This window comes from Zophobas morio, unplaced genomic scaffold (genome assembly GCF_036711695.1).
Source record: "Zophobas morio isolate AGI-343-1 ecotype UQ-CSIRO unplaced genomic scaffold, CSIRO_AGI_Zmor_V1 ptg000030l, whole genome shotgun sequence".
Taxonomy (NCBI): Eukaryota; Metazoa; Arthropoda; class Insecta; order Coleoptera; family Tenebrionidae; genus Zophobas; species Zophobas morio.
In genome coordinates this window covers 14,549,971-14,564,402 of record NW_026972135.1, presented here as the reverse complement: position 1 = coordinate 14,564,402, position 14,432 = coordinate 14,549,971, and the positions used below count along the sequence as shown (strand labels likewise).

At 42.9% G+C, this 14,432-nt stretch overlaps 2 protein-coding genes across 2 annotated transcripts; one reads left to right on the top strand and one right to left on the bottom strand.

The window, feature by feature from the left end:
- Window positions 1-1,604: 1,604 nt before the first annotated feature.
- Window positions 1,605-2,585, bottom strand: LOC135138824 (ribonuclease H-like). Its single transcript, XM_064068845.1, has 2 exons — window positions 2,028-2,585; window positions 1,605-1,975 (listed from the first exon to the last, which is right to left on the bottom strand). Exons 1-2 carry the CDS (start codon window positions 2,569-2,571, stop codon window positions 1,953-1,955), a joined length of 567 nt encoding a protein of 188 aa, XP_063924915.1. The 5' UTR covers window positions 2,572-2,585; the 3' UTR covers window positions 1,605-1,952.
- Window positions 2,586-11,029: 8,444 nt separating this feature from the next.
- LOC135138846 (uncharacterized) lies at window positions 11,030-12,732 on the top strand. Its single transcript, XM_064068870.1, has 5 exons — window positions 11,030-11,779; window positions 11,823-11,929; window positions 11,991-12,214; window positions 12,268-12,548; window positions 12,698-12,732. Exons 3-5 carry the CDS (start codon window positions 12,192-12,194, stop codon window positions 12,718-12,720), a joined length of 327 nt encoding a protein of 108 aa, XP_063924940.1. The 5' UTR covers window positions 11,030-11,779; window positions 11,823-11,929; window positions 11,991-12,191; the 3' UTR covers window positions 12,721-12,732.
- The last annotated feature ends 1,700 nt before the right edge of the window (window positions 12,733-14,432 follow it).

Genomic DNA, 14,432 nt, shown 5'->3' with positions numbered 1-14,432 from the left:
CGCTTATGAATGTACTGCAGGTTGCTTACATTTTAACGGAGGTCATTTTTGCATCTACTGTAGAGGCAAGCTTCAAGTTGGCCTCATTCGCATTCGCATCAGAAAATACATGTTGTGTCGAGTGTTGAAGCGCGCTGTTTAATTAAGGGAGCAGCGAGTACCTACCTAGATAAGAGTAACAGTCTAACAATATAATGTAACATATTTATTTTAAAAATTTTAAAAAAGAAACACAAATTATGGGCAGAAATGTATCGGAAAAAAATAATAAAAATACGAATAAGGCGCAAAATTCATTGGTGAGGCACTGCCTCACCTGCCTCATCGGACAAGCCGCCCCTGAGGAGAATGCTGATTTGTTTCATATTTGATAACCTCTTAACTGCGTGGTGGTAGGGGAAAGTCCCCTCATTCGGACCTAGTGGAACATTTTTTCAATTAAAACCAAAATGTAATACGATATTAACTTATCTAGCGTTAAGCCATTAACTTTGACATGTTTTCAATGTTTGGTAATTTTTTTAAAATTTTTTGAAACATCCAAATTGGTTAAAAAAAATAATTTTTGAAGGTCTGCAAGTGGTCCAAAATAGGAGACTGGGTTCCTAAATTGGACCACTATATTCTTGAACTGGACCACCGGTTCCTAAATTGGACCTTCTTGGTAAAAATGCATGAAATGAACATAATTTTATTTAAAATGTGAAAAAAAAACAATATTAAATTTTAAAAAATAATAACAAAAATAAACGTTTTAGAACTACATGTAAACTGAACAATACTGTTATAATTAGGTACAATAATCACATAAATAACGCTTTGTGCGCGATTCAGCTCCTAAACATGTTTCGTGAACCCATTTTTTGCATCCATTGCACTGAATCATGTCTTCCAGCGTTGTTTCCTCGCAGAGGAAGCAGTACCATTCTTGCACATTGGCCTCTATAATAACGTCTTGTTTTGTATTTGGTATTTTGTCCTTACGCAAACCAGATGAACCTGCTTTGGGTTCTTTAAGTTCATCAACAAATTTGCTCTTAGTCTTCTGTTTTTTCTTTTGTTCCAACTGTTCCTTGTAAGGTGTCGTTGTTAATATTGTAGTTTTTTGCGTCTTTCTTTTTCTTTTTGTTGTTTGCTTAATTATCTTGGGCATAGGTGAAATTTCTAGAGGTGTATAATAATGCAGAGTGGCAGTTTCATCATCAAGTCTTAATTCCTCAGTCTCTAGTTTCGTATTGTTCTCTACTTCAGTAATCAGCTGTTTTTCAGTCTTATTGTTTGGATTAGAGTGCTCATCAATCGTGAAATCTCCGCATCCATCTAGTATAAAATCATAGTTAATAGATTATAACAAGAAAATTTATTATTGGGCATTGTAATACGAAGTTCTAAAATTACGCGCCTAGATACTGTGACGTGATTGGTCAAATCGGGAGTTCCTTCAATTAGACCGGTCCAAATAAGGAGAATCTAAGGTGGTCCAATTTACGCGCTGGTACAAAATTTACTATTTTCTTGTGTTAAAACGCTATAACGAAATAAAATATATTTATTTCTAGGTTAGGTTCTTAATTTTATTACGCTGGATTCTGGATTCTGGATTCTTAAATTATGGGGGCTGACCGTAGCCAGCCGGCACTTAGGCCTCGCCTTTGGGCCCATTGTACCTTCCCCAAGTCCATATCAGGGTGTTTTCCCGCTCCTCTACTCGTCAAGCCACCCAACTGCTTGAATGTACTTGAGTAATGCAGAGGGTGGAAACTCCCTGATATTTGCCATACTAGGCCAGATGTCCCCTAGTATGGATTCCCTGTAGGAGGCTAGGGCTGGACACTCACGAAGAATGTGCTCAGCTGTTTCCTCTTCTTCATTGCATCCACGACAGATTGGGTCTGTTACCACCCCTATCGTATGTAGATGTTTGTTAAACTGGTAATGTCCCGTAAGGAATCCTACCAGTTTACGCAGTTTGTCCCTTGAAAGTGAGAGATAAAATTTCGTCAACTTACGGTCTGGTGTCGCCATACAAGCTCTACTATGCCGACAGCTGCTCAATTTCACCCATATCTGCTCATGGCGTCTCTGGGTATATTGCTTTACGAGTTCGTTCGAGAGGGCGACCGAAGGCGTGATTGCCGGTTCGGGTCCCCAGAAGGGCATGCGCGCGGCTCGCTTCGCCATCTCATCTGCCCTCTCGTTTCCTTCGTTGCCACTGTGTCCTTTGATCCAACAAAGTTCCACACTATTCCTCTGCGTTACATACTTTAGCGTTTGTCTGCACTCCCAAACCAGCCCGGATCGAACCATACAGCTGTCCAGGGCTAGTAGTGCAGACTTGCTGTCAGTAAGTATGCGTATTGATTTGTTGCCGATTTCACGTTCAGCAATGATTCTAGCTCCCAGCATTATTCCCATCAGTTCTGTTTGTAAGACAGACGTGTGGGTGCCGAGAGGTACACTGATTTGTGCGTTCAGTTGTTCGGAGTAGATGCCAGCTCCTGAACCACTATCTGTTTTGGCACCATCGACATAGATTTCTATGTCGGCTCGTCCTTCTGAATTATCATTCATTGATATTCTATATGCCTTCTCATATATTAATTTTGTGCCCATTCGGTCACACCCCATCCTTAACAAGGGTATTCTGTTGAACGCCTCCGTTAAGATCCGAGTGTGCTTCGTTGTGCGGCCTTGCTTGTTCCATACTCCCAGAGAGTGAAGTCTTAGAGACGTCGTCATTGCCGCTTCCTCTATGTAAAGGTTAAGAGGTGCTAAGCAAAGAAGAGTCTCCAGAGCCGCTGTGGGAGTGGTCCTCATTGCTCCTGTAACACTGAGACACGCCATTCTCTGAACGTGTTCAAGTTGCAGGGCTGTTGTTTTTTGTCTGGCTCTGGGCCACCAAACTAAAGCTCCATAGCACAGCATCGGTCTGACTATTGCCGTGTAGATCCAGAGGGCGATCTTGGGATTTAAACCCCACGACCTTCCCACCACCCTACGACATTGCCAAAGAGCCGAGCGTGCCTTTTCTACTTTATCATCTACATGCTTCTTCCAATTCAGTCGCCAGTCCAATACAACTCCCAGGTATTTGACTTCGTCCGAAAGTTGGAGCGTTGTGTTAAATATTTTTGGCATCTGTAGTGTACCAATTTTCCTTTTCCTGGTGAACAGGATTAGTTTCGTCTTTTCTCCATTAACGGAGAGGGTATGTCTGCTGCACCATTCCTCGACTATTTTTACTGCAGCTTGCATTATCTCACATAATGTATCTGCGTTTTTTCCTGTTAGCAGAATGACTAGATCGTCCGCGTATCCAATTGTGTGGTAGCCAAGATCATTGAGGCGTCGTATCAGGCTGTCAACGACAGTATCCCACAGTACAGGAGAGAGAACTCCTCCCTGAGGACATCCCCTGTCTACAACAGCCTCGATCTCAGTGCCACCTACATTAATCATTACTTCCCTGTTCCTCAGCATACCGGCCACCCACCTACTTAGGGTAGGGTCCACGTCGTGCTCTCGTAGGGCTAGCTCTATGCTTTTGAAGGTCGTTTTATCAAACGCTCCTTCAATATCCAAAAACATTCCTAAGGTGAAGAGTTTGTTCTCCATCGCCCACTCTATACGGTTTACAACTGTGTGTAGGGCCGTATCGGTGGATCTTCCTTGGATGTAGGCATGTTGGTTCGGATGTAGAGGTTGCTTGCTCAAAGCAGTCTCCCGAATCTCTTTTTCGCTTAGTCTTTCTAGCGTTTTCAGCAAGAATGATGTTAAGCTAATTGGTCTGTAGGATTTAGCCAAGGTGTAATCTTGTCGTCCTGGCTTAGGTATAAAGATAACCTTTACTTTTCGCCATGCATTCGGTATGTAGCTGAAAGCCAGACACGCCCGAAGCATTGGCAACAAAATAGGGCGTAGTCTGCTCATTCCCCTCTGCAGGAGGGCGGGATAAATACCGTCAACTCCTGGAGATTTGTATGGGGAAAAGCTGTCCACTGCCCACTCCAGTCTTGCCTCCGTGACTACCTTTGCAGCCAGCGCCCAGTCCTTCGGGGAAGGTTGAGTACCGACTACATCCCTTTTGGAATGGGAGGTAGTCCTTGTGCTGCCTGGAAACATGGTCTGCAGCAAAAGTTCTGCGGACTCTTCTAAGGTGGCTGTAAAGGTGCCATCTTCTTTCTTTAGGAAACCTAGTTGATGTGTGTGGTCCTTCGAGAGAACTCTCTTCAGCCTTGCGGCCGAAGCAGTCGACGTTATGTCGCTGCAGAAGGATCTCCACGTTTCCCGTTTCCTCTTTCTTAATTCTTTCTTAAACTCTTTCCGGTGCTCTTTATAGGCTTCCCAGTCTTCAGTTTTCTTAGTGTTTTTTGCTCTATTGAAAAGTTTTCTTAGCCCCGATTGAAGTAGGCTGAGCCTTCGGTTCCACCATGGTGTACCTTTGCCCAGACCTTCCTTCTTTAGGGGGCAACTTTTCTCATACGCTGACATTAGAGAGTCGTTGATAATGGTCAAGGTTTTCTCTATGTCTTCTGTCGATCTGTATTCTATTGGTATAGACTGCACGAAGGTCCCCAGTCTGTCGTCCAGTTCTTCGTTGTATAAAGCCCAGTTCGTCAGCCTAGGGTTCCTGTACGTCTTTGCCTCCATGTCTATACATTTTGATGTATACATGATCCATCTATGGTCTGACACTGACGCCTCTTTGGAGACGTGCCATCCCATTATATATTGTGAGATATCCCATGTAGCCAGTGTAATATCTATTACTGACTGACTACGTGATGTTACGAAAGTTGGTTCGCAGCCTCGGTTGAGAATCTCTAGATTTGTTGATGAAAGATATTCAGCTAGTGTTTCTCCTCTATCATTAGTGTCTTTGCTCCCCCACAACAGACAGTGGGCATTCGCATCGGCACCGATGATGAGGTTTATATTTCCGGTATCACAGTGTTCCACCAAGTTCGCCATTTCCCATGTTGGACATGGTTCCTGTGCTCCCTGTGGTAAGTACACGGATGCTATTACCAGTTGCTCTTCGCCTCTTCCTATGTTACACTTAACATTTACCGCAGTCACATCCCTGGAGCTGACCTGAGGTAGGAGGACGGCTTTAATTTTCCTCGGAATGTAGACGCATGTCCTTGGAGATTCTATTGTGGTACCTGAAACAACAGTGCCATTTAAATTGCTCAACCCTGCGATCCTGGATTTTACAATCCATGGTTCTTGGATTATTGCTATAGTGTTCTGCATCTTGTCTAGACGACGACACAAAACAGTCGTCGCCATGCGACAATGCTGCAGGTTAATCTGAATGAAATTTATCTGCTGCAGCGCCATCTCTGCAACCAAAAATCCCATAATTGTCCTAGGAGACACGAGGCACATGTCTCAGGCGGGCCCGCCCCCACTGGTAGAGGCTTCACCCCCTGGGGTTTCTACCTCTTCCATAGGGGTCCGCCCTTCCTGAGCCGACACCTCGTTCTCCTTGAGTTTCAGGTTGAAAGAGGACAGCATATAATTGATTCTGCCCTCTCTCTCCCTGATTATCTTGGCCTCTTCCATCCCAAGACCAAACACAAAGAGGTTGCCTGGAGAGGCAGCCTCGGGTTTGGCCTCGCGATGGAAAAGAAGCCATTTTTTGACGTGGGCCCATTGGTTCTGACCCTCCAGGCGGCGAAGTACGACTCCTGCGTCCACCGGTGGTCCCGGTATCCACAGGGTCGCCCTCACCAGCCTTGGTAGCTCAGCCAAGGGGACCACGTTAAGTTGTGCGCCCTCCCACAAGGGTGTAAGGGAGCGCACTGTTTGTTGTAGCCATTTCAGGGACAACTCGTCTTCACAGGTTATCCTTAGGATTTCCCCTGTGTACTTCATGCCCCTGAAAGTGGCTGCTTGTCTACCCGATGCCAAGCACTGGTCAAGTTGCCTGTCCAGCGCTCCCATCAGGCTCTTTTGTACTATCTCCACCTGGTCAGCAGTCAGCTTACCAAGTGGATGCTGCACATCAATCACAGCTACACGGAGATGACTTGCAGCCGCCTCCCTGTAGCTCTGTTCTTTAGAGGTAGTCTCCTGCCTCCTCATCCTCTTTTGCTTTTCAGCTGCCGGAGGTGTGGAGGTTGAAGACCTCACTCTCTTCTTTGACCCTGAGGTCTTTTTCCCCGCAGGTTGTTTAGGGTTGGCTATCGTAGCCTGCCCTTTACCCTTGGGGTTTATCCCGGAGGAGGATGGACCCGGTTTCGGCGGGTCGGTATTCGCCGCCTCCGCCTGCAAACGAGCCTTCCTCCGCCTTTTTACCTCAGCCCCGCAGATTCGCTTCCTCCTAGGAGGCTGCGACCCCACATTGGCCGGGTTTTCTGTTTGAGGTGCATCCGAAGGCACTTCCTCAGTGGTTTTTTTATTATTTTTATTTTCCATGATCTGGATTTAGATTTCGTCCTCCTGCGTCCCCACCCACCACGGAGTCCAACAAGGGGACGTCGAACTTCGACGTCAGGGCTAGCAGAAGGATATAGCCCCCAGGGAAGCTCATCCTGCAGTACGCAGCCTCAACTAGTGAGGTTACTCGTGCTCAGACTACACTTTTTATTACGCTTTGACCAATGTAGTCTTTGTGCACTGTATTTATGAAATAGTTTAGGCTATATATCCTTACAAAAACATGCGAAAAGTTGTATCACAATGGTACCAAAATTTCTTTGCAATTTAACAAGCAGACACTTACCGCTACAGAATGGAATTTTGCACAACACTGCTTTGGCGCCAAATACTTTCGAATAATATGCACTAGATGTCGGCAACTATTCTAGATTTAAAAAAAATAGGGTGGTTCAATTCAGGCACTGGTCCAATAAGGGGGACTTTCCCCTACATGCTGTATAGTTTTTATTCCAATACGTGGAATTATATAATCGATGATGACAATCAAACGTAAATTACAACTAAAAAGACATGAATAACAGTCATATGTTCGTGTCATAATCTGTTAAATTTTGTGTAGGATTATCTTTAGACTGATACAGTATTATGCATAATTCAACTCTATCAATTCCATGAATGTCCAATATTACGCATAATTATGCTATCGTCAGTTTCTTTGAGGAAACCGTAACAGCACAAACATGGCGAAATAATATCCTAACAGCTTTTGTTCAAGAGTTACAGGATAATGAACTCCAAACTCCAAGACGGATTTTTTCAACATGACCGTGCCACGGCATATACAACAGTAGACAATTTGAATTTTTTACCTGAATCTTTTTATGATAAAGTGATAAGTTTACATTCAGTTCCTGAGTACCCCCCAAGCTCACCAGATTTAACACGTCTGGATTACTTCTTGTTCGGTCATCTAAAAAACACCATTTTTAAAATTAAAATTCCCATTCACACCACAGAAGAACTGAAAGTATGCAACCAACATTTCACACGTGTTTGGTTAACTGCATAACCTGAAAAGGATCCGAAACAGAGAAGACATACGTTCAAAATCGCACAGCATTCTGTGATCTGAATAATTAATGAAAACACGGCATAACTGAAGGCAAGTAAGATACAGCAAATCTGAGTTCGATCAAAGTGTATACCATGTATAAAAAATTGATCGAACATTTCTTAGGCAGAAATTCTCTCGCATCTGAAGTCAAACTTTCAAACAAAGTTAGTGTCACAGTAGATGTCATGGAAAAGAAATGTAGGTAAACGAGAATGACAACCGCACTCATTCAAAGTTGTTCAAAACCAGCATCTTAGGGCCATAAACGTTTTTATAAACTAATTGAGATTAAAACTATAAGTGGGGAGTAAGTATTATTATTTTACATAATTTAAAAAAAAATAAATGCACACAATTTTTAACGGACGTCATCTCCATTGCTGGTGTGGATGATTAACTATATTTTGGTTTCAGTAATTATCTGTCAAATAAAAATCGACATACACAAATAGACGACAGACGAAGGGTGACAGACAGACGGAAACGGGAGATATATTTTTTCGGATTCTACCTGACATAAAACGTCGAGAAAATATGAAAGTAACTAGTCGTCCGATGGCCTCGATTACAATAATTCGTTAGCCTTACGCACAGGAAGATAGGTAAATCGGCCGTTTTAGAGTTACCGCTTAGGTTCTATTTGAAAGAAATGGGATAAAAATTTCTTAATTAGTATTTGTCATTCCACATATTCTATACGCCAGCAATTTTTTTTTAATAAGTATATCATTTAAAAAAAAATCAGAAACATACTATAGCATATATGTTGATACCCATTTAATTTAATTTTGAAATGTCACTTAAAACCTGACTGTTTAAAAAGCAAATATGCGGACACACTACTTATAGATAAGGCATTCTAAATTATTTATAGCTGCCGTATGTCTAGTAAACCCATTGTGATTGTGCTTAAAATTTCGAAAATTGTTGATCTGTTTAAACAAAAAAATCCAGCAGCCATGAAATTCGGACGATATCTTAGTATCATGGTAATGACATCACGGGTAATAAGGCGGTCATTCTTGACAAGAAGCAAACTTTGTGACTTATACAACAGAACCAAAATATATTCGTATTCTTTTAAAACAGAATCAAAACGCAATACTACAGAAAGCAACCCACACTGAAAATTTAAATGTCAAATTAAGTCGCAGGGTATTAAAAAATCTTACCCAATATAACATTATTACTAAAGTCTTGCAAGCAATCATCAATTGCATCCAGTACTTATTATTATTATTATAACCTTTGTAACCTCCGTTAAGTATGATGTCTAGAAAAACGACCATGTTATGTACCAGAACTACTATGTTAAACAAAATACACCACCCAAATATATCATGTAAATAATAACACATTCTTTTAGTGCGTAGAGGTTGACTGCAACTTTTGTTGAAATTGTTCTAATTGTAGATTGTAACAACAATGTCTGTTGCTGGTATCTTTCTAAGAGCATATTGGCAACAACGTAGGCGAACAGTAAGTACAAAAATGCCGTGTAAAGTTGAAAAACTTCGGTAAATTTTACTATACTATACTATATACTCCCCAGCTTGAGGAGAATGCTGATTTGTTTCATATTTGAGAATTTCACAACTAAGTGTTTTACGTGTTGTATAGTTTTTATCCCAATAGATGTAATTATATAATCGATAAAGTCAAAGTAAAATAGAGTAAATTACAGCAAAAAGTACATGAATAGCATTAACTGTATTTTGATCGTGTCATAATCTTTTTATAATTTTATGTAAACTTATACAATACTAGCTGTTACCCGCAGCTCCGCTTGCGTGGATTTCGCAATTAGGACACATTATTTTTCATCCCCTGATTTATTTTTTGATTTCAATTTTATTACTTTTTAAGTTTGTGCAGTCTTCATTGTAACGTGACATTTACGCGGCGGCGCAGCTCGGCGGGAGCGACGAGCGAGAAAAAAAAAAAAAAGAAGGAGAGAGAGGCGAGCGTTGGGTGAAGAGGACGAGGGCCGTTGTCGAGGCTTTGGGAAGAGGGAGACCGTGTTTGGAGAGACGAGAAAAGGGCTGAGGCGAGAACACCAAAGGCCAACGGAGTCCAGGAGAGGCACAGGAAGAGAAGCTGACCTCAACAGGACCGCGGAGACGGGAACGGGCGTTCTGCGTATTGGTACCAATACGGTAAGTCGCCGGGAAGTGCGCGCCGATCGCCGGGAAGTGCTCGCCGATCGTCCGGGAGAAACCGGGTGCGTCCCAGTTTGCGTTGTGCCAGTTTTTTGTTTTGCCTCCAATCGTCACGGGTCGCCGGTTAACCAGGGTCGTCAATCCACCTACCAACGAGCTGCTGCCGCCCCCCCCCAATTTATATTATTTTTTTGTATATAGAATCCAGATTATATACGTGATTAGACCGGGTATTTGTTGCTTCTCCCTTTTTTCCCTTTCCTTCCTTTTCTTCTCTTTATTCTAATTATTCCACTCTTCGTTCTTTCTCTTCTTCGGCTTTCCTGTCATCTTTCTTTTTTTTCTGTGTGCCCTCTTGTGACACACTGGCGCCCAAGGTCAAGACAGTCGAACGACCCATCACCCCGCAACGACGAAGGAGCTAGCCTGGCCGTGAGAAGGACGTCACACAAGAAAGTGGCGCTCACCAACGTGGGGTTTTGATTCGAAGCTTTAGGGTGTCAAACTTTGGTACGAGTGGTGGATTTTGTTGAGTTGTCGGGTTCTTTTCTTTTTTCTTTTCTTTCTACTTCTTTTTCTACGCTCTATTCTGTCCGAGAAGCAACAATAATAATTAGTATCTTATTAGATCTAGATAGTGCGCATTTTTAAGAGGTCTTGTATCGTAGGGTTACATAATGGCCAGTGCAAGCTCCATTTATGACATGGAACCGAACTTTCTCAAGGTCAACGAAATCGACTACGAGTTGAGGATACGAGGAGTAGCTCGCACAGACCGTGTCGACGTTGACACAAAAAGGAAGAATTTGAGGAGAAGGCTACGGGAAGATCAGGCACGGCCCAATATTGTTTACACTACGTCACAGTTTGTGTTTCAAGACGAAAAGAAGGAAGTTGACGCCACGATAGCGGAGATACGAGAGTTGTTGAGGCAATTTGACGGATCTCGGGTAGAAGCAAACAGGAAGTTACAGACCAGGATCAACCACGTGTTGGGAAGAGTCAGTAGGTTTTGTGCAGACCCCGCCAGCGTTGAAGGTGAAGAATCCGCAGCGTATAAATTGGACAATACGTTGATCATTGTAGCATTCGATGAAACACGTTTAGAGATATTGGACCAAGCCAACTTACCGGGAGGTTCAGGTAGCGCAGATGTACAAGGAGCTATGCACAAGATAGCACCAGTGTACAAATGGGGAATTACGTTCGATGGTAAATCAGTGAGTTCCTTTCTGCAGCGAATTGATGAACTTAGAAGGGCGAGAAGTACATCAAAAGAAGAGTTGTTCCGATCTGCCGTAGATTTATTCCAAGGTCAAGCGCTAATATGGTACCGTTCAATCAGAGATTCAGTGCACAGTTGGGATTCGTTAGTACAGGCTTTGAAGCGAGATTTTTTACCACCCGATTACGACGAAGAATTGTGGAGAGAGATTCGTAGCAGGACACAAGGTTACAGCGAACGTGTTACTATTTACATAGCTGCAATGGCGAATTTATTTAGTCGTCTCTCACAACCGCCGTCAGAAGAAATTAGATTAAGCACCATAAAGAAAAACTTACTGCCCAAGTTCCAGACTAGAATAGCTTTGCAAGAGATAAGATCCATTGAACAGTTGGCCGATGTTTGCAGGACGTTGGAAGCCGCCTTTACGACACAACAACGATTCCAACCCCCACCAAGGAGAAGTGTAGCGTTGCTAGAACCAGATTTGGCCTACTCTGAGACGTTAGTAGAGACAGAGGCGCATTCGTCTAAATCGAGGCAGTCACGGTCACATTGTGCCCGACCTGAAGTTAGTGAACTGCGATGTTATAATTGCAATCGTGCTGGTCATTTGAAGCGAGATTGTCGTGAAGCCAAGAAGGAACCAGTGTGCTTTGGATGTGGACGACGAGGCGTTATCCGACCTAACTGCCCAAAGTGTTCAAAAAACTAGCAAACAGGCAACACGCATCCAAGAGCCCACGCGAGTTGTCTGGTGTATATCAAAAGGCTCAGAAAAAATGTGGCATCTCACCACACGAGTGGAGAGAGTGGTTGGCGAAGGTGAAGAGTTTTTGCGGTTCTTTAGCAAGATGTCCAAAAAGGTGTATAAAAAAGGCATCGTTTAAGCAGGTTAGTAACTCCGAATGCTCTGGAATAGTAACAAATCCGTTAGATGCTATGTTTGAGGTAGACAAAAAATGTGATAGTCGGCCCCATTTGAAAATTGAAGCGTATGGACATTCATTGGTTGCATTAGTAGATAGCGGAGCGTCAATTTCGGTAATAGGGGAAAACGGTCTATATCTGATAGAATTTTTTAATCTACATGTGTACGAATCAGGAACAGAAGGTGTGAATACTGCAGAAGGACGTATGCAGAAAATTACGGGGTACGTTCAGTTACCTATATCGGTAGATGGAACGTGCAAGGTCATGAAGTTTTGGGTGGTACCGACCATCCGCCATTTTGTAATCTTGGGTAACGATTTTTGTGAGAAATTTAGAACGGTAATAGATTGGAATCAGAAAACGATTGTTGTGAATGATAAACGTGAGGGATGCGAGGTCGGTGAAACAACCAACGAGGCGGTGATGACTGTCAACAAAATTATTTGTAGGGGAGAGTTGAATAGCGACCAAGAACAAAACTTGAGAGAGGTTATTGGCAAATTTAAGTCTCTTTCGTGGGAAGCAGGAACCAAGTTGGGTAGAACCAACAAAATAATTCACAAGATTGACACCGGTGAAGCAGAACCAATTAAGCAGAGATATAACAACATGTCTCCATATATGTTGCAACATTTGAACGGCGAGTTAGACAAAATGTTAGAATTAGGGGTAGTACAGCCATCCTCATCCCCGTGGGCATCACCAGTAGTGTTGATAAAGAAATCCTCAGGTGAGTACAGATTTTGCTTTGACGGACGTAAGCTTAACTCAGTCACGAAGCGCGACGCTTATCCGTTGCCGCACATTGACAGTATTTTGAGCAAATTAACGGGAGCTCAGTTTCTGAGTAGCATAGACCTGAAAGCTGCGTTCTGGCAGATTCCCTTAGATGCCAACTCTAAAGAAAAGACTGCTTTTGTGATACCATCAAGAGGTCTATATGAATTTAATGTACTGCCGTTTGGGTTGAATAATGCGGCGCAAACTCAACAACGTCTTATGGATACGATTTTTGGACCCTCTTTAGAACCATTTGTCTTTGTGTATCTAGATGACTTACTGATAGCGACACCCACTTTTGAGAAGCACGTAGAAGTGTTACAACAGGTATATGGAAAACTGCATGACGCCAATCTTACAATTAACTTTAACAAATGTGAATTTTGTAGGGCGAGTCTTCGTTATTTAGGGTTCGTAATTGACAGACAGGGGTTGCGAACGGATCCTGAGAAAGTGAGAGCTATGGTGGAATATCCACGGCCCAACACGCGAACAGAAGTGAAACGTTTCTTAGGAGTTGCGGGTTGGTATAGGAGATTTGTTCCTAATTTTGCGGTGATGAGTGCACCTATAACTCAGCTCATTAAAGGGCAAAAGAAAGGTCAGGCGATTACTTGGACGACCGAAGCTGAGGAAAGTTTTGTGAAGATCAAGGAGGCGCTAGTATCAGCACCTGTGCTTGCCAGTCCTGATTTTACTAAATTATTTTCAATCCAATGCGACGCATCAGATAGAGGTTTAGGATGTGTGCTTGTGCAGGCGAATGAAGAAGGCAAATAGACTCCGGTAGCTTATGCTAGCCGAACACTGACAGACCAAGAAAGAAAATATACAGTTACTGAGAAAGAATGTTTAGGGGTATTGTTTGGTGTTGAGAAGTTCAGGCCATATGTGGAAGGTACAAAGTTTAAAATTATAACTGACCATTACAGCTTGTTGTGGCTCAATCAATTGAAAAATCCAACAGGTAGATTAGCACGTTGGGCCATGAAGCTACAGCAATACGACTGTGAGATCGAACATAGAAAGGGAGCGTTGAATGTAGTCCCAGACGCACTGTCGAGAGCGCCACACGAAGTAGCGATATTGAATATGGTCAAGGGTGAGAGCATGAAAGATCCGGAATACAGACGTCGATTTGAAAGAGTCAGCAAATTTCCAGATGGTAATGCAGTGTGGAAGATACAAGATGACTCCCACCTGTTTAGGCGTTTGAAGAGCCAAAATGGTAGTCCAGAGTGGAAATTATATGTAGCAGAGACATACCGAACAGAGGTCATGAAATCATGTCATGACGAACCAATTGCTGCGCACCTAGGCATGTTCAAAACTTTGAAAAGAGTGCAGGAGCTTTATTATTGGCCGCGCATGCGTAAGGACGTACAACGTTATGTAAGAAGCTGTGAAGTGTGCAAGGCGCAGAAGCCACTCAATTTGGCGCCACCAGGATTGATGGGGAAGTCCCGTAAGGTCTCTTACCCATGGCAGATGATTGCTTTGGACCTGATAGGACCACTTCCAAGATCGTCTAAAGGTAATAGATTTTTGCTTGTGGTATCAGACTGGTTCACAAAGTTTTGTTTATTGAAGCCGCTGCGACAGGCGATTAGTAGCAGCATTACCACCTATCTGCGAGAGAATGTCTTTTATATCTTTGGAGCACCGCAAGTAATAGTGTGCGATAATGGGAAGCAGTTGACGAGCAACATGTTTAGAGGATTGGCCAAGGAGTTTGGAAGCCAATTATGGTTTAATTGTAAGTACCATCCTCAAGTGAATCCTGTGGAAAGGGTAAACAAAGTAGTAGGAGCTGCGATACGCTCATACATAAAAG